A 24,223-nucleotide genomic window follows, 5' to 3' on the forward strand; every position below is an offset into this window, starting at 1 on the left:
ATCAAGGTTGGTCATAACTTTCCTTCCAAGGAATAAGCGTCTTTTAATTTCATGGCTGCAATCAGCATCCGCAGTGATTTTGGAGCCACAAAAAATAAAGTCTGACACTGTTTCCACTCTTTTTCCATCTATTTCCCATGAAGTGATGGGACCAGATGCCATGATCTTTGTTTTCTGAATGTTGAGCTTCAAGCCAACCTTTTCACTCTCCTCTTTCACTTTCATCAAGAGGCTTTTGAGTTCCTCTTCACTTTCTGCCATAAGGGTAGTGTCATCTGCATATCTGAGATTATTGATATTTCTCCCAGCAATCTTGATTCCAGTCTGTGCTTCTTCCAGCCCAGCGTTCCTCATGATGTACTCTGCATATAAGTTAAATAAGCAAGGTGACAATATACAGCCTTGACGTACTCCTTTTCCTATCTGGAACCAGTCTGTTGTTCCATGTACAGTTCTGACTGTTGCTTCCTGACCTGCAAACAGGTTTCTCAAGAGGCAGGTCAGGTGGTCTAGTATTCCTATCTCTTTCAGAATTTTCCACAGTTTATTGTGATCCACACAGTCAAAGGCTTTGGCATAATCAATGAAGCAGAAATAGATGCTTTTCTGGAAGTAATCCAGGCCTATGCCCCAACCAGTAACGCTGAAGAAGCCCAAGTTGAACGGTTCTATGAAGACCTACAAAACCTTTTAGAACGAACACCCAGAAAATATGTCCTTTTCATTATAGGGGACTGGAATGCAAAAGTAGGAAGTCAAGGAACACCTGGAGTAACAGGCAAATTTGGCCTTGGAGCACGGAATGAAGCAGGGCAAAGGCTAATAGAGTTTTGCCAAGAGAACGCACTGGTCATAGCAAACACCCTCTTCCAACAACACAAGAGAAGACTCTGCACATGGACATCACCAGATGGTCAACACCGAAATCAGACTGATTATATTCTATGCAGCCAAAGATGGAGAAGCTCTATACAGTTAGCAAAAACAAGACCAGGAGCTGACTGTGGCTCAGATCATGAACTCCTTATTGCCAAATTCAGACTTAAATTGAAGAAAGTAGGGAAAAACACTAGACCATTCAGGTGTGACCTAAATCAAATCCCTTATGATTATACAGTGGAAGTAAGAAATAGATTTAAGGGACTAGATCTGATAGATAGAGTGCCTGATGAACTCTGGACGGAGGTTCATGACATTGTAAAGGAGGCAGGGACCAAGACCATCCCCACGGAAAAGAAATGCAAAAAAGCAAAATGGCTGTCAGAGGAGGCCTTACAAATAGCTGTGAAAAGAAGAGAAGTGAAAAGGAAAGATATAAGCATCTGAATGCAGAGTTCCAAAGAATAGCAAGGAGAGATAAGAAAGCCTTCCACAGTGATCAATGCAAAGAAATAGACGAAAACAACAGAACGGGAAAGACAAGAGATCTCTTCAAGAAAATTAGAGATTCCAAGGGAACATTTCATGCAAAGATGGGCTCAATAAAGGACAGAAATGGTATGGACCTAACAGAAGCAGAAGATATTAAGAAGAGGTGGCAAGAATACACAGAAGAACTGTACAAAAAAGATCTTCACGACCAAGATAGTCACGATAATGTGATCACTAACCTAGAGCCAGACATCTTGGAATGTGAAGTCAAGTGGGCCTTAGAAAGCATCACTACGAACAAAGCTAGTGGAGGTGATGGAATTCCAGTTGAGCTATTTCAAATCTTGAAAGATGATGCTGTGAAAGTGCTGAACTCAATATGCCAGCAAATTTGGAAAACTCAGCAGTGGCCACAGAACTGGAAAAGGTCAGTCTTCATTCCAATCCCAAAGAAAGGCAATGCCAAAGAATGCTCAAACTACCGCACAATTGCACTCATCTCACCCTAGTAAAGTCATGCTCAAAATTCTCCAAGCCAGGCTTCAGCAGTATGTGAACCGTGAACTTCCAGATGTTCAAGCAGCTTTTAGAAAAGGTAGAGGCACCAGATTTACATTATCTAAATCAGGAATTCTCAACTCCAGCAGAAGTGACATTTTGGACCAGATAATAATTTATTGACTTCCCTAGTGGCTCAGTTGATAAAGAATTGGCCTACAATGCAGGAGACCCAGATTCAATCCCATCCCCTGGAGAAGGAAATGGCAACCCATTCTGGTATTCTTGCCTGGAGAATTCCATGGAGAGAGGAGCCTGGTGGGCTACAGTCCATGGGGTCACAAGAGTCAGACACAACTTAGCGACTAAACCACCACCAATAATTTATTATCAGTGTGCTTGGTGCATTACAGGATATGTGCATTGCAGGATATCTCGCAGCATCTCTGGTGTCTACCCACTACATTCCCCCCAGTTACGACAATCAAAAACACCTCGTCATTTTTGACAGCACATTTTCATATTGGCTCTCCCTCCTTTTCTCCTTCCTCAACCCAGTTTTACTCCCTAATAAATTATTAGTGTGCAGGGCTCTGCTTTCTGGGGAACCCAGTTTTTCCAAGAAAAGTCTGTGGTTTGTATATTGCAGGGGAGTTCCCAAAGCCCATCCAACTGCAAGCTGCTACTTCTGCTTTCTTTTCCTTAACTGAAATACCTCAGTGACATCAGAATAAAATCAAAACTTACTGTCACTGCTTCCTCACTCACCATGTCTCCAAACCTATTACAAATAACAAGTTCCAGAATAAACAGTCTCAAATAACACCTTTATACTAATACATTCACCTAATAATCTTTGTCCATGCACTATTTTAGCCTGGCAATGAAGACAGTCTAAGGAAAAGAATGATGATGCATGCTGAGATTCCAGTTCCTTTTCTTTTCCCAGGTTGTTCTGTCTCTGAGCAGGGGTTGTGAACCCTGTCCTTTCTATCATGGCCCAAATTCAGGCCCCACAATCCTCTACCCCTTATAGGTAACCAGATCTATCTATACTCAACATTTTAAAGTTAAAATATGAGGCAAGAGTGGCACTGTCCTACCTCAGTGAAACAATGTGAACAACCATTTCACTCCATGTAACATAATTCTCAAATGTCAAATTACTAACCATATAGGTTCTTTCTCTTTTCCTAAAAATGGAAAAAAGTGGTGTAAGAATCATTCATCTACCACAAAGACTAATGGCTAAGAAAATACCTTAAAACAGTCTACATTATTCATTTAAAATATATATATTATGATTGCAAATTAAGTTATTCATATACCCAAAGTAGAAAATAAAGTATGCATCTAATGTATAAGAAATTTAACAGAAAACTTTATTTTATTCAACTAAGATTGACTGAGCATCTACTATATAACCAAGTATAAGTGAAACTAAGCCAGAAAGCCTCTGCTCTGTGGATGTTCTACTGCCAGTAGAGGAGACTGAAAAAATTAAACAGATAACTTACCCTTGCAATTGCAATAGGGAGAGTGACAAGTGAGAGAAGGAGTCACAGAAGAAGAATCATTAAAACTGAGACTTGATAGCAGAAATTAGTTGTGGAGGAGGGGTGGAAGACAACAGAAATGTAAGGTGTCTCAGGCAGAGATAATATCCTATGTGAGGGTCCTCAGCACAGAACATGGCATTTTTGAGAAACAGAGGCCACTGAAACTGGTATTTGCTGAATAACAGAACAAGGTTATTGGAATTGAGGTAGTGGAAGTAAACAGAAGGCAGGGACCAAATCACAGAGGTGTTTATAACATTGACAATGTTACAAATGGTAATAGAGGTAGCAATAACAATAAGAATTTTAAATGTAATAAGCTCTGTCACTTTTCATGACACAAAAATATAATTTTTGGCAACAATTCTTAACAACTTGTATACTAGTGAAGTTTCCACACTGAACAACAGAGAAAGTTTACAGCTAAGCTTACTAAGTCTCCCAAATAAACCTCACTATTCTATTTTCTCCCGGTTCTGTAAAGATTGCTCTTTCACAGAGCAAGTTGATTCACTGGGTTGAGACCATAGACACACTGAAGAAAGCCTATACTGTTAAGCCTAGTCAGTTAATATTGTCAAAAAATAAACCCATTTTTTTCCCTTTTGTAATGGTGGTTAAAACATTCATAACATAAAATTTACCATCTTAATCATTAAGTGTATAATAGAGTGATATTAAATATAATGCTGTCCAACCATTACTACCATCCCTCTCCATAATTCTTTTCATCATAAAAAACTGAAACTCTATATCCACCAAACAATAATTTCCCATTTCCCTTTCCCCCCAGCTCCTGGCAACTACCATTCTACTTTCTGTCCTTATAAAATTGACTACTCTAAGTACTTTATGTAAGGGGAATCATACGCTATTTCTCTTTATATGACTGGTTTTACTTCATTTAGCATAACGTCCTCATCATCCATGTTTCAGGTTATGTCAGAATTATCTCTTTAAGGCTGACTAATACTACATTGTATGTATATACCACACTTTGCTTAACCATTCATTCACTGATAGACACGAGGGTAGCTTCTGCATTTTATCTACTGTGAATAACGCTATGAACATGGGTATATAAAATCTATCCAATCTTAAAGAACAAGATGGCATGTGAATGCATTACCTTGTATAGATGTATGCCACACAGACAAAATCTAGGGTGGAAGTGCAGAAAGAAAATGAAAAAGATGTCTTACTTCATTATTTGTGTGTGTGTGTGAAAGTCGGTCAGTTGTGTCTGACTCTTTTGCAACGCCATGAATTATACAGTACATAGAATTCTCCAGCCGAGAATACTGAAGTCCGTCCCTTCTCCAAGGGATCTTCCCAACCCAGGGATCAAACCCAGGTCTCCCACATTGCAGGCGGATTCTTTACCAGCTGAGCCACCAGGGATAGCAAGTCTAATTTCTCTTCTCTCTTCCGAGCTTCCAAATCCAGACCATCAAAACTGTTCATGCCTCTTAGTATAATTTCATTATTAATGGCCTCTTCCCTTTCGCCCTGGAGTCCCCAGTTCATGGATGAATTATTTCCCTTATCTTCCACTTCAAAGCTCATTTTATGTTCTGCTTTCACCAAACTCTTTTTCCGTCTTAAATGCTTTACTTTCTCTTAGCTCAAAAAGAAAAAAAAAAGGAGGGGGAGAGCATATGTTTTGTTAAAATATTCCTCAAAGGTTTCTAAAGTACTCACTGAATTATTAAAGTAACTATGAATCAGCAATAATATGTTCTGTTTTAAAAAGCAAAAATCCAAAGAATACATACATAAAAACAAGAGCATTAGAAACAAAATTGCAAGCTACCCTTTCACAATGCCTAATAATAGTTTAATTTTTCTCATTTCAGAGAAGATACTGAAAATGTCCTGATAATGCTGAGAAATACTGAAAATGATCCAAGATTAGGAAATAAGGGGAAACAAAACAAAACACCACATTTCCAGTCTGGAGTTAGACTAGAAAAGAGAACATGAACTGAGGCAGAAATTACTAGGCAGTCAATGTAGAACTCTGAGACCTCAGTCTTGTTTTCAGTAAACATCCCACTCCACTGTTCTGAGTTCCTGGAATGTGTCTTTAGTCTGAAAAATTATCAGCACTCAGACCCAGGAAAAGGTAGTAATTAACTTCTGTTTCATATTGAGTTCAGTTCAGTAATTCAGTCCTGTCTGACTCTCTGCGACCCCATGGACTGCAACACGCCAGGCCTCCCTGTCCATCACTAACTCCCGAAGTTTACCCAGACTCATGTCCATTGAGTCGGTGATGCCATCCAACCATCTCATCCTCTGTCATCCCCTGCTCCTCCCACCTTCAATCTTTCCCAGCATCAGGGTCTTTTCAAATGACTCAGTTCTTCGCATCAGGTGGCCAAAGTATCAGATTTTCAGCTTCAACATCAGTCGTTCCAATGAATATTCAGGAATGATTTCCTTTAGAATGGACTGCTTGTATCTCCTTGGAGTCCAACGGACTCTCAAGAGTCTTCTCCAACACCACAGTTCAACAGAATCAATTCTTCGGTGCTCAGCTGTCTTCACAGTCCAACTCTAACATCCATATATGACCACTGGAAAAAACCATAGCCTTGACTAGACGGACCTCTGTTGGCAAAGGAATGTCTCTGCTTTTTAGTATGCTGTCTAGGATAGTCATAACTTTCCTTCCAAGAAGTAAGCATCTTTTAATTTCATGGCTGCAGTCACCATCTTCAATGATTCTTGAGCAGAAAAAAATAGTCCGTCACTTTTTCCACTGTTTCACCATCTAATTGCCATGAAGTGATGGGACCAGATGCCATGATCTTAGTTTTCCAAATGGTAAGTTTTAAGCCAACTTTTTCACTCTCCTCTTTCACTTTCATCAAGAGGCTCTTTAATTCTTCACCTTCTGCCGTAACGGTGGTGTCATCTGCGTATCTGAGGTTATTGATATTTCTCCCGGCAATCTTGAATCCAGCATGTGCTTCATCCACCCCAGCATTTCGCATGATATGCTCTGCATATAAGTTAAATAAGCAAGGTGACAATATACAGCCTTTACCTACTCATTTCCCGATTTGGAACCAGTCTGTTGTTCCATGTCCAGTTCTAATTGTTGCTTCTTGACCTGCATACAGATTTCTCAGGAGGCAGGTCAGGTGGTCTCGTATCCCCATCTCTTTCAGAATTTTCCACAGTTTTTTGTGATCCACACAAAGACTTTGGTGTAGTCAATAAAGCAGAAATAAATGTTTTCTGGAACTCTCGCTTTTTCGATGATCCAATGGATGTTGGCAATGTGATCTCTGGTTCCTCTGTCTTTTCTAAATCCAGCTTGAACATCTGGAAGTTCACAGTTCATGTACTCTTGAAGCCTGGCTTGGAGAATTTTGAAAATGACTTTGCTAGCGTGTGAGATGAGTACAATTGTGTGGTAGTTTGACCATTCTTTGGTATTGTCTTTCTTTGGGACTGGAATGAAAACTGACCTTTTCCAGTCCTGTGGCCACTGCTGAGTTTTCCAAATTTGCTGGCATATTGAGTGCAACATTTTCACAGCATCATCTTTTAAGAATGAAATAGTTCAACTGGAATTCTATCACCCCCACTAGCTTTGTTCGTAGTGATGCTTCCTAAGGCCCACCTGACTTCACATTCCAGGATGTCTGGCTCTAGGTGAGTGATCACACCATCATGTGTGTGTTTAAAGTATGTTAAGTATCTTGACCTTTAAATTGATTGATTAGAAATAATGTGATTTAAGGAAGGATATAAAAATGGCTGTAAGTCCCACCTTTGGGGGACTCGTCACTTTGTCTCAGGGTCTATGCTGAGAACTTTGTACTTTCCTCCTCTTTAATAAATTTTATTCACTTACTACCATGAGTGTTTGTATGTTCGTAGATTCCATTCTTCAGCTCCATGGACAAGAACTCAAATTCCCATCTCAGAACTACAAATAGCCTTAAAATGTATGGCTATATTACAAATGTACCCTCCTATCAATCTACGTATCTTAAGGGCAGCCCTCTGATATAACTCAGAAAGCAAAAGAGGCATAATAGGACACCAATCTTGTCTTGGGGCAGGTGCTAATCATAAACACAAAGATATAAGAGCTATTTGACATATAAGCAGACACATTTGATCAACACTATTTGCTGTCATCCTGTGAAAGAAAGCAAAAATTAACAGGTAGTAACTACTAAAAAATGGCTTCCCAGGTGGCTCATTAGTAAAGAATCCACCTGAAAAGGCAAGAGACACAGGAGGTGTGAGTTTGACCCCTGGGTCGGGAAGATTCCCCTGGAGGTGGAAATGGCACCCACTCTAATATCCTTCGTTTTCCTCCAATATTCTTAGGCATCCCTTGTAGCTCAGTCAGTAAAGAACCTGCCTACAATGCATGAGACCCGGGTTCAATTCCTGGATCAAGAAGATCCTCTGGAAAAGAGAAATGGCAACCCACTCCAGTATTCTTGCCTAGAAAATCCCACAAACAGAGGAGCCTGGCAGGCTGCAGTCCATGGGGTCACAAGAGTCGGACACAACTTAGCTACTAAACCACCACTGGTATTCTTGCCTGGAGAAGTCCATAGAGAGAGGAGCCTGGAGGGTTAGAGTTCATAGCATCACAAAAAGTCAGATATGAACAAGTGCCTGACTATGCACACACAGCTACTAAAATACACTTGGTTGTTCTGTAGATAAATAAAGCATTCTTCATTGACTTTATGTGCTACAGCCTTTGGCTAAGATGGTTTGCAGCAGAACAAGTAGAACTCTAAAAAAGAGGTTGCCTATTCTCCAGCTCAGAACTGGCAAAGGAAAAAGGAAAAGGGTTTTACCATACTAAGAAAAGTATTTAGTTCAGACTATTCAATGACCCGTGTAAGAAACAATATGCCAAGTGAAGGGTGGACTTTTGTCTTGATAAAATAGGGTGACAGGATTCTTCATGGGGTTCTCAAGGCAAGAGTACTGAAGTGGTTTGCCATTCCCTTCTCCAGTGCAAAGATGGGCTCGATAAAGAACAGAAATGGTATGGACCTAACAGAAGTAGAAGATATTAAGAAGGGGTGGCAAGAATACACAGAATAACTGTACAAAAAAGATCTTCACGACCCAGATAATCATGATGGTGTGATCACTCACCTAGAGCCAGACATTCTGGAATGTGAAGTCAAGTGGGCCTTAGAGAGCATCACTATGAACAAAGCTAGTGGAGGTGATGGAATTCCAGTTGAACTATTTCAAATCCTGAAAGATGATGCTGTGAAAGTGCTGCACTCAATATGCCAGCAAATTTGGAAAACTCAGCAGTGGCCACAGGACTGGAAGAGGTCAGTTTTCACTCCAATCCCAAAGAAAGGCAATGCTAAAGAATGCTCAAACTACCACACAATTGTACTCATCTCACACGCTAGCAAAGTGATGCTCAAAATTCTCCAAGCCAGGCTTCAACAGAACATGAACCATGAACTTCCAGATGTTCAAGCTGGATTTAGAAAAGGCAGAGGCACCAGAGATCAAATTGCCAACATCTGCTGGATCATGGAGAAAGCGAGAGAGTTCCAGAAAAACATCTATTTCTGCTTCATTGGCTATGCCAAAGCTTTTGACTGTGTGGATCACAAGAAACTGTGGAAAATTCTGAAAGAAATGGGAATACCAGATCACCTGACCTGCCTCTTGAGAAACCTGTATGCAGGTCAGGAAGCAACAGTTAGAACTGGACTTGGAACAACAGACTGGTTGTATGTCAAGGCTGTATATTGTCAACCTGCTTATTTAACTTACATGCAGAGTACATCATGAGGAACGCTGGGCTGGAAGAAGCACAAGCTGGAATCAAGATTGCCAGGAGAAATATCAATCACCTCAGATATGCAGATGACACCACCCTTATGGCAGAAAGTGAAGAGGAACTAAAAAGCTTCTTGATCAAAGTGAAAGAGGAGAGTGAAAAAGTTGGCTTAAAAATCAACATTCCGAAAACTAAGATCATGGCATCTGGTCCCATCACTTCATGCGAAATAGATGGGGAAACAGTGGAAACAGTGTCAGACTTTATTTTTGGGGGGCTCCAAAATCACTGCAGATGCTGATTGCAGCCAGGGAATTAAAAGACGCTTACTCCTTGGAAGGAAAGTTATGACCAACCTAGATAGCATATTAAAAGGTAGAGACATTACTTTGCCAACAAAGGTCCGTCTAGTCAAGGCTATGGTTTTTCCAGTGGTCATATATGGATGTGAGAGTTGGACTGTGAAGAAAGCTGATTGCCGAAGAATTGATGCTTCTGCACTGTGGTGTTGGAGAAGACTCTTGAGAGTCCCTTGGACTGCAAGGAGATCCAACCAGTCCATTCTAAAGGAGATCAATCCTGGGTGTTCATTGGAAGGACTGATGCTAAAGCTGAAACTGCAATACTCTGGCCACCTCATGTGAAGAGTGGACTCACTGGAAAAGACTCTGATGCTGGAAGGGATTGGGGGCAGCAGGAGAAGGGAACGACAGAGAATGAGATGGCTGGATGGCATCACCGACTTGATGGACATGAGTTTGAGTGAACTCCGGGAGTTGGTGATGGACAAGGAGGCCTGGCGTGCTGTGATTCATGGGGTCGCAAAGAGTCAGAGATGACTGAGCGACTGAACTGAACTGAACTTAATATTCTGGGCTTCACTGGTGGCTCAGTGGTAAAGAGTTCACCTGCCAATGCAGAAGACGTGGGTTCCATCCCGGGTAGTGAAGATCCCTTGGAGAAGAAATGGCAACTTACTTCAGTATTCTTGCCTGGTAAATCCCTTGGACAAAGAAACCTAGCAGGCTACACAGCCCATGGGGTCACAAAAGAGTTGGACACAATTCAGTGACTAAACAACAATAACAATTTAACATTGTAGGTAAAATACAGATTGTAAACAAAACCCAGGAAGGCAGCAAGAAAAAAGTCATTTCTATAACACTTTGATTATGCAATACATTCCAGAACCCTTTCCAAAGATAACCAGAGGAACTCGAGCATCAACCCAAGAGTCCACAAGACAATGACCAAAAAAGCAAATTTTAAATGAGAAACTTCTGGAGCTGTAACTACTGCATCAGAATTTAGTTATTGACGTCAGTAACTTCAGTAACACCCCTAACTCTCAGCCTTGGAAGAAAAAAGGCAATTTCAGAAATAAGTAGAATTCACTCTCATTCTTTATGCACTTAAATTACCTTAAAAAAATTTAGTCACTTCCTGGTAGTTCTTACTGGAGATGATTGCTATTATAAAAAGTCATTTGCCTAAGCTGATTTTCCACATTTTCTCTGTCTCTTCTGTACACATATTCATTTCATAAACTTGGAAAATGCTTATTAAGACAGAGAGAGCAGAATATTATGACATGAGTGGGAAATCTATCCCCCAACAAAAGAAAAGTGAATCCTACTCAAAAAAAAAAGTCTCATAGTTAATCACTATTAATAAGCACTGTGTCATCCTCAGTATAATTACTTGACATTTCAATTTTAGTAACCTCTCTCCACAGGCCTTAAAATTTTTCCTACTTTATTAGCTAAATATAAGACATCTTTAGTAAAACTAAGTAGTGATAAATTCACAACTGTGATAAAGTGTGAATTCATCATCACAAAACTGTGAAAGAAAGCAGATTTCTACCAATAAAAGTTAGCTGAGAAAGCTTAGTGAAAATCCTCAACAAAAAAGAGTATTACTGAATTAACAACACATTTCTGTGTGCAACTACCATGTAATGTTTTCTTACAATTTCAACTGGAAACCTTCCTAGTCAATAATTTCCAGGACTATAGTTTAGCTATACTATAATATGAAATCTGCATATTATGTTATTTACACTCTTAAAAAAGAGAAAAATGACTGGTATTTGTTCTTTAGACAAAAAAAAACTTAACTCATGCTTAGATGATAATTTCTCAAACTACACATGTGAATTCCATTATGTTCCCAAAGCAACTGGTCATTTGCAGCCATTATAATGTCAACCTGGTGAGGTTTTTGTACAGTACTCTCTCTACAAACTGGCTAGACTTTTCATTACCATAATTTTGCATACTGCATACCAACACAGAAAATCACTACTGTCATTTTAAGCTGATAGAAACATTTTCAGCCTAAGAAATCTAAAGCTATTATAAACAAATTTTTCCTCAATTACTGAATTCACTTCTCTAGAAACAAATGTAAAATTTCCCTTGGTGATCAAGACTAAAATATCATAAGTATAAGAAGTGTGGTTTTTCTATAATCTTCTCAAAAAGAAAAAATATAAGAGAATGAATCTGCCAACTTTAACATGGAGTTTTAAAATTAACAAATTGATCAAAACTAATTACCATATGTCTGCTTAAATAATGAAGAGAAAAAGACAATCCTGAAGTCCCATTCCCTCTATGATTGTGTAGCTAAGTCCAAGAACAGGGGAAACATTTATAAAGCTAAGATTCTGCTCACAGTTCTATCTCCCCAAAATCTGAACCACTGAAAACAAATCTTTTTTCTTACTGTTAATAAGATAATTTCATGCTGCACTGTGCTTTCTTTAATAAACAGTAATACAGGATACATTAAAATGACAAAAACACAGAAAAGTCATAATGATGCCAATTAGTACAATGGTAGCAGGTTTATCTAAGATTCAAAAACCAATTTATAAGATGGGCTTTCAAGAATCCACACTCTTCTAAGTGAATGCCTTAATCGTTTGGTTTATTTCTTATGGGACTTGAAATCTGCTTGTCAACACACATTCTTTTCAGGCTTTCCAAGATTTCCAGTAGCTCATTTTTACCAGAAAGTCTATTTAATGGCAGCCAATTTGCAAACATCAAATTTAAGAGTACAGCTTCAAGAAAACAAGAAGAAAGAAATTAAAGTTCACTTCAAGTATTTATACTGGCATAGACTGAACAGGCTACTTAAGAAAAAACTGACACCAAGGGCTCCATTTTGCCTTCACTCGTGAGCTACATGCACTAGCTTTCATGCTACTTTAATCAAGAGACAGACGTAAAGAGTCTACCATTTAAAGTACACAAATTCACTACTCCTTTGTGTAAGTCTGACATTTTGGCTCATGGCACATATTTGTAAACTAAGTACGCATTCCACTAAAAGAGCAAAGAACAAAGAAACTAGAATAAATTAGCTTTAAGTTTATATTTTCACAAAACAAGAAAACAACTTAAGTGGGTGCTTGTAATGTAGGACGGCTAGGGTCACTTTTATCATCACTAGAGCCTTAAATTCCTTCAAAATAATAGGAAGAATCCTTATTATCTGATAAGCAGTTATTCAGAACTTAACACTGTAACTGATTTCAACAGCTACAGCAGGAACAAAACCACCTTGGTGGTGGTTTAGTCGCTAAATTGTGTCCAACTCTTGGACCCCATGGCCTGCAGCCTGCCAGGCTCCTCTGTCCATGGGATTCTCCAGGCAAGAATATTAGAGTGGGTTGCCATTTCCTTCTCCAGGGGATCTTTCTGACCCAGGAATCAAACCTGGGTCTCCAGCATTGCAGGCAGATTCTCTAATGACTGAGCTATGAGGGAAGCCCATCTCAACACAAAGGCACCTTTAGCAGATAATGTCTTACTACCTAATATTTAATGACAACAACAAAAATAACACCTTCTGTTATGTACACAGAAAATGCAATAAAAACCCTTCAGTAAATACAGGCATTTTGTCCTAGATTCATAGAAAATAAAAGGTCCAATAAGAAATAAAAGAAATTACTCAATCTCATATGCTTACTATTGAGTTACCAATAAATTTTAATAAAGTATCTTCACTCAAAACTATGTTTCAAGGAAAGTTACCATTGTTTCAATTTTTCTTTTTTTTAGCACAGAATTTCCTTGTTCTTAAAACTTTATATTTAATAGTTTTGTAAGAAAATATAACAACAGCTAACGATTTATTCAAAAAATTACTCTGTCCTATCATTGATGGCAATGAAGGCTAGGGAGAGAAATTAATGTTTTACGGTTTTTTCAAAAACAAAATAAATATAACAAAAACCTGATTAGAGAAAATAATTTTCAGCTCTTCTAATAAATATATTACTTTCTATTCAAATACCCCCATACATCCACACGTTTTATATACAAAGACGATGATGAGCTAAATTTGACCATGTACAGTGTGACAAGCACTACATTTACAGCAATTTTTTAGTTAAGCAATTAAATATAGCAATTCTATCCGGTAAGCACAACCGTTTAACCCTATTTACACATGGGGGCATTGAGGCACAAAGGTTGAACAAGTCATTCAAAGCTACACTGTTAATCAGTGACAGAGCCAGAATTCACACCCAGAGAGTCTGGCTCCATACCTTATATTGCAGTGTGCATAAAGTATACATGGTATACGGCATAGCGCCTGACACCCAGCAGATACTAAATAAAAGTGTAACTATATTGTCATACTCTTTACCTCTTCTTTACTTACTCTGTGATAATTCTGGATTGCCTTTCAGATTCATCATCTTTGGAACTGAAGGGCCATACACATCCACATCTAACAAACCAACAGCCTTTGACTGTAAGAAAACAGAATTTACCGTAAGATTTCCCCACTCTTCATCAAAGATAAAGTGCACAGCAACAGGAAGTCTAACTACAGAGCAGCTAATTTGTAAAACATTTCAAAATCATAACCTAAACTTTTAAAGCAACAGTAAGGTAAAAGAACATAAACTGCTCAGTGTAAATATTTTTTGTTGGTTTACTAATCTCTTCCAGATAACCGACCAAAGAAATCCACTGCACACACTTTAAACACTGTGGTTCAGATCTCCCATACAATCACAAACAAACTAAGATTTTTTGATCTGAGAACTAACAAATTACATGCACACAATGTTAAAATAATGGTTTACAACAGCAAACATAACCCCAGGAAGATGGAGCATTAACTTTCGGAAAGACTATGTAACACACCAAAGAATACAAAATGAGGGGAGAAAATCATGGAAACAAGAGCGAAATTAAAGCAAGTGAGGAATTCTGATGCAAATCTGGCATGGAAATGCTAATGACAACAGTGGCAGACAGAATACAGAGGCAACCTCTTACGTGCAAGTCACAGAGGAACACCCAAAGTCTTCCAGAGAATTCACAAACAACCAAAACCGTTTTCTTTGATGATTCATGCAGTTGCCCAAGAGCAGAATATCTGACTGATCTCTTCACTAGCTGACAGTTAATCAGCAGATTAACAAAGAAAGACAAACAAAATTCACTATCTCTAAGCAAGTCTTTTTTTCTTCTCCCCCCACCACCTCCCTGCTTTCTCCTTTCACAGATTCAATCAATTTGTTACTGGTTTTTCTCATATACAAGCAAACAGAATGCTAATACTAACACATGCTTTTGAGTTCTGTTTCCCCATGACATACAACTCACCCAGTTCTCTCCCTGTATGCTGGCAAGATAAAATTCTTTAAACTCTCAAAACTTTTTAACACTAAACAATCTCTCATTTTCTGTTATCTATTTCCAGACACAAAATTACTTTTTAAATGTGTCTGGTTCCTATAAATAGGCAAAATAAGGTACATTCAAATTTAAGCCCCTAACTTTGACTCAAATGGCAGTTGTAAGAAAATCATTTAATGTCCCTCTGTGACTCACAGAAGCTAAAGGACTCGAGATTACTATCTATCTCTCAGTTTACTGTAAAATAAATGAAAAAGGAGGAAGAATACATTCCCTTTAATAGAATGGTGATATATAAAAACTGGGTTTAATACTTTAAAAAACCATTTTGAATGTTTGTTTCTAGTTTTCTCATCAAAAGTAGGTATAAGACCACCTTACACGGTTACTATGAGGAGTCAGTGAGAATTGTAAATAAAATCCTTAACAGAGTGCCAGGACCCAGAAGGAATTCAAGTGGTAGGGAGGTATAATCAGGAAAAGTCTAGGTGTTTCTTTGGGTGATTTAGGATGGCATGTGTTTGGAGATTCTGGTTTCTCCACAGAGCTGGCTGTGGAAGCCTAGTTTAACCAGGTTCTTAATGTAACATATAGTTGGTGATGGACAGGGAGCCCTGGCGTGCTGTGATTCATGTGGTCGTGGAGAGTCGGACACAACTGAGCGACTGGACTGAACTGAACTGGACTGAACTAATGCAACATTTCTGATTAACCTCCTTCCCTCCTTCCCTCTCCTCCCTCCTTCCCTCTGTCCCTCTCTCCCTTTCACTTTCCTCTTTTCCTACTGGTCTTCATACCTTTCTCTCCTGTTTCCCTTTTGATGTATGTAAGCACTGGTACTAAATTCAGGTCAGTCAGTAGCTCTAAAAAGGTAGAACATTCAACGAGAAATTCTGACCCAATTTAACTCCTTTTTAAACCACAAACAAAAGAATTCAGTTGAATTGAAAATAGGAGTAAATTCACTAAGGATAAAAAGAGTTTCAAACTAACAAATGTGGATGACTGTTAACTATTATCAATGGGTCTGCTAATAATATAACTATCACCTCTTTTCCATATCTTTTCCATGACACCTACAAAACTAAACGCTACCATAAAACAATAATAATGCCAATTAAAACAAAAAAAAATTCTAAGATTCTGTGTCCTTGCTCTCATTTATATTAACATTGGTTTTAAAGTAACTTGAAAGGGTTAGGTCCCAGGTTTCAAATTAACCTTCTAAAAATACCTGTCAAGTAAAATAACTTAGTTTTCTAAGTTTATGTTTTCAAGAAACAAGAAAACAACGAAGTGAGCGCTTGCAATATAAGATTGCCAGCTCAATTTTATCATCACTAGATCTTTAAGTTTCCTTCAAAATGTTAGGGAGAATCTATTTATCATCTATCTGATCTGTCTTCTAGAAGAAAACTATGCCTGTCCACAACTGCGCCCTTGGCATCATGGGTTAAAACAAAACTGAAGACCTGCTCTAAAGTTTGCTGTGGTAGGAATGGATTTTCCATATACACCTAGATAGCTGCTACTACACATTATACATAAGAATAAAGAGGGTAGGGAGGGAGATCACAGGAAGTTAATTTCCTCTGCTTCCTACAGGATGGAACTAAGAATAATGGAAAATCCTCTATATGTCTCTACTGACTGACTAAATTTAGTACTAAATTTAGTACTAATGCTTACATGTATCAAAAAGGAAACAGAGAAGCAAAGGTATTGAGACCCACAGGAAGAGGGCAGGACATAACTTTTAAAAGAATGACACAAGCATGAAAAACAAGAGGGTAAGACCGAAACAGGTCAGAACATACTAGGCTCAAGATGGAGGAAGATTCGACTTCGAGTAGACCTTGAGTGTGTGTGTGTGTGTGTGTATTAGTAGCTCAGTCACATCAGACTCTTTGAGATCCCATGGACATTAGCCCACTAGGCTCTTCTGTCCATAGGATTCTCCAGGGGAATAGACATTCCCTTCTCCAGGGGATCTTCCTGACCCAGGGATCGAACCTGGATCTCCTGCATTGCTGGCAGATTCTTTACCATCTAAGCCACCAGAGAAGCCCCTCAAAACAGTGTGTCTCTCTAAGTAAACCTGCTTTCATTTTACTATGGCTAGCTCTTGGACTCTTTCCTGCACAAGGTCAAGGACCCTCACTTGGCAGCCTATCCCAGGTACTCAGTCAAGACCTGGGACATGACCATCCCTCTCATACTCCATTTTTCCTGCAATATACAATGGTCAGTAGAAGGAGAGGAAACAGAAAGAGGGGCACAGGGAAGCAGGAAGGAAAGGATGGAGGAAAGTTAACCAACAATGTTGCATTCAGTTCAGTTCAGTTCAGTCGCTTAGTCGTGTCCGACTCTCCACGACCCCATGAATCACAGCACGCCAGGCCTCCCTGTCCATCACCAACTCCCGGAGTTCACTCAAACTCATGTCCATCGAGTCGGTGATGCCATCCAGCCATCTTCATTCTCTGTTGTCCCCTTCTCCTCCCGCCCCCAACCTTTCCCAGCATCAGAGTCTTTTCCAGTGAGTCAACTCGTCGCATGAGGTGGCCAAAGTATTGCAGTTTCAGCTTTAGCATCAGTCCTTCCAATGAACACCCAGGTTCATTAAGAACCTGTATAAACTAGGCTTCCACAGCCAGCTATGTGGAGAAATCAGAATCTCTAAAAACACGCCATCCTAAATCACCCAAAGAAACACCTAGACTTTCCCTGATTATATCTCCCCACCATCTGAATTCCTGCTGGGTGCCAGGCACTTTAAGGATTTTATTTACAGTTCTCATTGACTCCTCATAGCAACCATGTAAAGTGGTATTATACCTACTTTTGATGAAGAAGCTAGAAACTAACACTCCAAATGATTTTTTTTTAACTACCCCTCCTTAGAATGAAGCAGAATGGAAAATTAAACACAAAAATACCAACCACATAAAACTCCACCATAACTTGAACATGACCTATCTACAAAAGACTTAGATTAAAAAACAGGAGTCAGCATGATCCTCCAACAGGGCCAAATAACAGAAAATATTTTAAAACTTGTGGATCATTTAATCTGAAACTATTGAACAGTGCCACTGTAGCACCAAAGCAACCATAAACAACATGTAAACACAAATGAGCATGGCTGTGTACAATAGAACTTCATTTACAAAAACAGGATTTAGTCCACAGATCATAGTTTGCCAACAGTGATTTTAAAAATAAACTTTTTCATGACAAAGTCATTCAGCTGCCCAACAACCTAATTTTCGTGAAGCCAAGAGCAGGCAGCCAGTCCATTCTAAAGGAGATCAATCCTGGGTGTTCATTGGAAGGACTGATGCTAAGGCTGAAACTCCAATACTTTGGCCACCTCATGTGACGAGTTGACTCACTGGAAAAGACTCTGATGCTGGGAAGGATTGAGGGCGGGAAGAGAAGGGGACAACAGAGAATGAGATGGTTGGATGGCATCACCGACTCGATGGACATGAGTTTGAGTGAACTCTGGGAGTAGGTGATGGACAGGGAGGCCTGGCATGCTGTGATTCATGGGGTCGCAAAGAGTCGGACACGACTGAGCAACTGAACTGAACTGAAGAGCAGGCAGAACACAGTCATCTCTTATGGTGTCAGAGGAGCTATCTTAGTAAAGATTTACTTCCTCATCCTTAATTGGTTAGTTTTTAAAAATAATAAGGAGCACATTTTTTAGGCTGTTTCATTGGAACTTAGTATGTCTTGTTTTGATTTTATAAAATGCAAATAAATCAGTGTCCATTAAACAGAAACTCCAAAGCCTGTATTAATTAAAGTATATTGTACTTTGATTGTGGCACAGCTAGCAACCTGATAAAATTACCACAGCTACAAAAATCAGCTGAAACAAATTTTCAAGTTGAGAATTCAATAATGTTCAAAAGATGCAAAATAAACTTTGTTTTTCAAAATTTACACCATTATTTTTCAATAGGCTCCTATTTTAAGTGTATGAACAGTTTCAACTTAAACTTTCAACAGTTTTACACTGTAAGAAAATATATGAGCAAGGTAGAGGTTACAAATAAATATATGCAGCTGATTGTTCAACTAAGTTTTATGATGCCTTTCTACCTCACTCCTCCTAAAATAATTATATTTAGTCAAGAAAGGTCCAATTAAGATTTCTTTCATTACAGCCAGACCCAAAAGAATAATCACTACAAAAGCCTCATCAATACAAAACAGACAAAGAAAATGATTATTAGCAAAAGAAACTTGTAAATGCACTGTTGTAAAGTGGGCTTTCCAGGTGGTTCAGTGGTAAAGAACCTGCCTGCCAAGCAGGAGATGTGAGCTCACTCCCTAGTTCAGGAAGATCCCCTGGAGAAGGAAATGGCAACTCACTCCAGCATTCTTGCCTAGGAAATCTAATGGACAGAGAAGCCTGATGGACTACAGTCCATGGGGTCACAAAAGAACTGAACACGACTTAGTGGCTAAACAACAACTATTATAAAGTGGAACTGCCATCATAAACTTAACCTAATATGTTGGTACCTAATATTATACCCTTTCTCTGACTCTCCTGAAGTATTCAAACTCTAGCAGACAACAAAAACATTACAGATCAAACCCCGAGATACTACTTAGATTTTTGGATTTGTTTCTTTATAATTCACAATACCCTGTGAGAGCTAGACAAGGTGGCAGAATTATTCAGAGTGATTATAATGTTTCATTACCGCTGCATGAAAGCTGCAATTTGAGAGCCTACAAGTCCTGTTTTTTGTGTGTGTTGGATTTCAAAGCCTCCAGCAATAAATTTGATCGTGCTTTGTTCTTACAACAGAATTAATACTAAAGAAGATTGCAAAGCTTCATGATGTTCTTTTTATCCATGACATCTGCTAACAGAATCCATCAAAACAACATCTTAGAGTGGTCTACCTGATTATTTGTAAGTAAACATTCATTTAAGATTAAGACCTACTCAAAAGTGTCCTTTCCACAGAGGTATCCAGTTAAGAATCCCATGATTATATTATATTTAACCTTGGACTGGAATTGGGGATTTATTCAATTTGAAGCTTAGTCAAGCCTCTTTTTCCTCTCTCTGTTAAGCTTGAAGTCAAGCTGTCATTCAAAGAATTTAAATCTCTTAGTAGAGAAAAACGCTTCTTATCTTGTTCCTGTTGTTCAGTCACTGTCCTGTCCAGCTCTTTGCGACCCCACGGACTGCAGCACGCCGGTTTCCTCTGATCTCCACCATTTCCTACAGTCTGCTCAAACTCATGTCCATTGAGTCAGTGATGCTATCTAGTCATCTCATCCTCTGCCGCCCTCTTCTCTTTCTGCCTTCAATCTTTCCCAGCATCAGGGCCTCTTCTAATGAGTTGGCTCTTCACCTGAGGGAGCCAACATACTGGAGTTTCAGCTTCAGGAGCAGTCCTCCAAATGAATGTTCAGAGTTGTTTTCCATTAGGATTGACTGGTGTGATCTCCTTGCAGTCCAAGGGATTCTCAAGAGTCTTCTCCAGCACCACAATTCTAAAGCTTCAATTCTTCGGTGCTCAGCCTTCTTTATGGTTCAACTCTCACATCCATATATGACTACTGGAAAAACCATAGATTTGACTATACAGACCTTTGCTGGCAAAGTGATGTCTCTGCTTTTTAATATGCTGTCTAGGTTTGTCACAGCTTTCCTTCCAAGGAGCAAGTGTCTTTTAATTTCATGGCTGCAGTCACCAACTGCAGGGATGTTGGAGCTGAAGAAAACAAAATCTGTCACTGCTTCCACTTTTTCCCATCTATAAGCCATGAAGCGATGGATGCCATGATCTTAGGATTTTTCATGTTGAGTTTCAAAAGCTTTTTCACTCTTCTCTTCCACCCTCATCAAAAGGCTCTTTAGTTCCTCTTTTAGAGTGGTATCATATCTGCATATCTGAGGTTACTGACATTTCTCCAGCAATCTTGATTCCAGCCTGTGATTCATCCAGCCCAGCACTTCATATGAAGTATTCCGCACAGAAGTTAAATAATATACAGTGACAATATACAGCTTTGACGTACTCCTTTCCCAATCTGGAACCAGTCAATTGGTCCATGTCCAATTCTAAATGTTGCTTCTTGTCCTGCATACAGGTTTCTCAGGAGACAGGTAAGGTGGTCTGGTATTCCCGCTCTTGAAGAATTTTCCACAGTTTGTTGTGATCCACACAGTCAAAAGCTTTAGCATAGTCAATGAAGCAGAGGTAGATGTTTTTCTGGAATTCTCTTGCTTTCTCCATGATCCAACAAACGCTGACAATTTGATCTCTGGTTCTTATGCCTTTTCTAAACCCAGCTTGTACATCTGGAATTTTTCAGTTCATGTACTGCTAAAGACGAGCTTGAAGGATTTTGAGCATAACCTTACAAGCATGTGAAATGAGTGCAATTGTATGATAGTTTGAACATTCTCTGACATTGCCCTTCTTTGGGACTGGAATGAAAACTGACCTTTTCCAGTCCTGTGGCCACTGCTGAGTTTTCTAGATTTGCTGGCATATTGAGTGCAGCAATTTAACAGCATCAACTTTTAGGATGTTAAATAGCTCAGCTGGAATTCCATCAGTTCAGTTCAGTTCAGTCGCTCAGTCGTGTCCGACTCTCCGCGACCCCATGAATCACAGCACGCCAGGCCTCCCTGTCCATCACCACCTGGCTTTATTTGTAGTAATGCTCCCTAAGGCCCACTTGACTTCACACTCTGGGATATTTGGCTCCAGGTTAGTGACCACACCATCATGGTTATCCAGGTCATTAAGACCTTTTGTATATAATTCTTCTGTGTATGTTCTTGCCACTTCTTAATCTCTTCTACCTCTGTTAGGTCCTTACCATTTCTGTCCTTTATCATGCCTATTCTTGCACGAAATGTTCCCTTGATATCTCCAATTTTCTTGAAGTGATCTCTAGTCTTTCCCATTCTATTGTTTTCCTCTACTTCTTTGCACTGTTCATTGAAGAAGGCCTTCTTATCTCTCCTTGCTATTCTCTGGAACTCTGCATTCAGTTGGATGCAACCTTTCCCTTTCTCCCTTGCCTTCCACTTCTCCTCTTTCCTCATCTATTGAGGAGTAAAACCTCCTCAGACAACAATTTTGCCTTCTTGCCTTTCTTTTTGGGGGGATGGTTCTGGTCACTGCCTCCTGTACAATGATTCGAACCTCCACCCACAGTTATTCAGGCATTCTGTCTACCAGATCTAACCCCTTGAATCTAGTTGTCACTTCCACTGAATAATCATAAGGGCTTTGATTTAGATCATACCTGAATCGTCTGATGGTTTTCCCTACTTTCTTCAATTTAAGCCTGAATTTTGCAATAAGGAACCGATGATGTGAGCCACAGTCAGCTCCAGGTCTTGCTTTTGCTGCCTGTATAGAGCTGCAGAGAACATAATCAATCTGATTTTGGTATTGACCATTTGTTGATGCCCATGTGTAGAGTCGTCTCTTGTGTTGTTGGAAAAGAGTTTGCCATAACCAGTGCGTTCTCTTGGCAAAACTCTGTTAGCCTTTGCCCTGCTTCATTCTGTGCTCCAAGGCCAGACTTGCCTGTTACTCCAAGTATCTCTTGACTTTCTGCTTCTGTCCTGCAATACCCTATGATGAAAAGGACATCTTTTTTGAGTGTTAGTTCTAGAAGGTGTTGGAGGTCTTCAAAGAAGTGGTCAACTTCAGCTTCTTTGACATTAGTGGTTAGGGCACAGACACAGATTACTGTTATGTTGAATGGTTTGCCTTGGAAACGAACTGAGATCACACTGTTGTTTTTGAGGTTGCACCCAAGTGCTGCCTTTCAGACTCTTTTCTGACCATGAGGGCTACTCCATTTCTTCTAAGGAATTCTTGCCCACAGAAGTAGATACAACGGTCATCTGAATTAAATTTGCCCATTCTCATATACTTTAGTTCACTGATTCCTAAGACATCAATGTTTAATCTTGCCTTCTCTTGCTTGACCAAGTCCAATTTACCTGGATTCATGGACCTGACATTCCAGGTTCTTATGCAATATCTTTCTTTATAGTATCAGATTTTACTTTTACCACCAGACACATCCACAATTAAGCATCATTTCCCCTTTGGCCAAGCCGCTTCATTCTTTCTGGAGCTATTAGTAATTGCCCTCCACCTTCCCGAGCAGCATATTGGATGCTTCTGACTTGGGCGGGGGGGCCGGAGGGGGATGCTCATCTTTCAGTGTCATAGCTTTTTGCCTTTTTATACTGTTCATGGGGTTCTCCAGGCAAGAATACTGGAGTGGTTTGCCATTCCCTCTTCCAGTGGACCACATTTCGTCAGAACTCTCCACCATGACTGCCTGCCTTTGGTGGCCCTGCATGGCATTACTCATAGCTTCACTGAGTTACACAAGTTCCCTCACCACAACAAGGCTGTGATCCATGAACTTTCAGTTCAGTTCAGTCGCTCAGTCGTGTCCGACTCTGCGACCCCATGAATCGCAGCACGCCTTTAATTCTTACCTAACATTAAATAACTTTGAATGTCAGAAGTAGTAATGGTTGGACAAAGTGATAAGAGAACAATTTCCTACTATAATTTATCAAAGGACTGTCTAAACTTTCAAGTTCAATCAAGAAAGAAAGAAAAACAAGGGCAACATAAAGGAAAAAGTTCACATGGCTGGACAGAGGGCAGAGATGAGCTCATGAAAAGGACAAAAGAATCTCAAATGATGAACTGTTTGCAAACAAGCTAGAAATGGAAGAGTATCAAATTAAAGACTATTTAAGATTAGAAACGAAACAAACAGACAAAAAAACACCAAAAGAGATTATCTTAATCTTCCAACTGCTTTTTAGCAAAGAAGAAACTGGTCCAGAGATAATGTCATAGCTGGGTCTAGCTTCCAAGTCTCTTTCCAACATACCATAAAGCCCAATTACTAACACTCACTAACCACTCCTCTTTTTTTTTCCTCTCATCTCTTCCCTTACTTTTTTCCCCTTTCACTCCACTCCAGACACACGGCCCCCAGCAGTGTATTTAACACACCAGATTTGCACCTGCCTTAGGAAGGCAATGGCACCCCACTCCAGTACTCTTGCCTGGAAAATCCCATGGACAGAGGAACCTGGAAGGCTGCAGTCCATGGGGTCGCTGAGGGTTGGACACGACTGAGTGACTTCACTTTCACTTTTCACTTTCATGCATTGCAGAAGGCAATGGCAACCCACTCCAGTGTTTTTGCCTGGAGAATCCCAGGGACAGGGGACCCTGGTGGGCTTCTGTCTATGGGGTCACACAGAGTCGGACACGATTGAAGTGACA

General features: G+C 39.6%; 1 protein-coding gene across 2 annotated transcripts in view; it reads right to left on the reverse strand.

Annotated features, from left to right (window-relative positions):
- NUBPL (NUBP iron-sulfur cluster assembly factor, mitochondrial) overlaps positions 1-24,223 on the reverse strand; it is a 258,493-nt gene that overhangs the window by 192,933 nt on the left and 41,337 nt on the right. For both annotated transcript variants that reach the window (XR_016035623.1, XM_055418221.2), the window contains exon 4: positions 13,909-13,999. Coding sequence is in view for 1 of the 2 variants with exons in the window: in XM_055418221.2 (XP_055274196.1) it covers positions 13,909-13,999 (91 nt within the window). In the remaining variant the exon portion in view is untranslated. The remainder of the gene's footprint in view (positions 1-13,908; positions 14,000-24,223) is intronic.

This window comes from Moschus berezovskii, chromosome 21 (genome assembly GCF_049115385.1).
Source record: "Moschus berezovskii isolate FMDL1 chromosome 21, NW_MosBer_1.0, whole genome shotgun sequence".
Lineage (NCBI taxonomy): Eukaryota > Metazoa > Chordata > Mammalia > Artiodactyla > Moschidae > Moschus > Moschus berezovskii.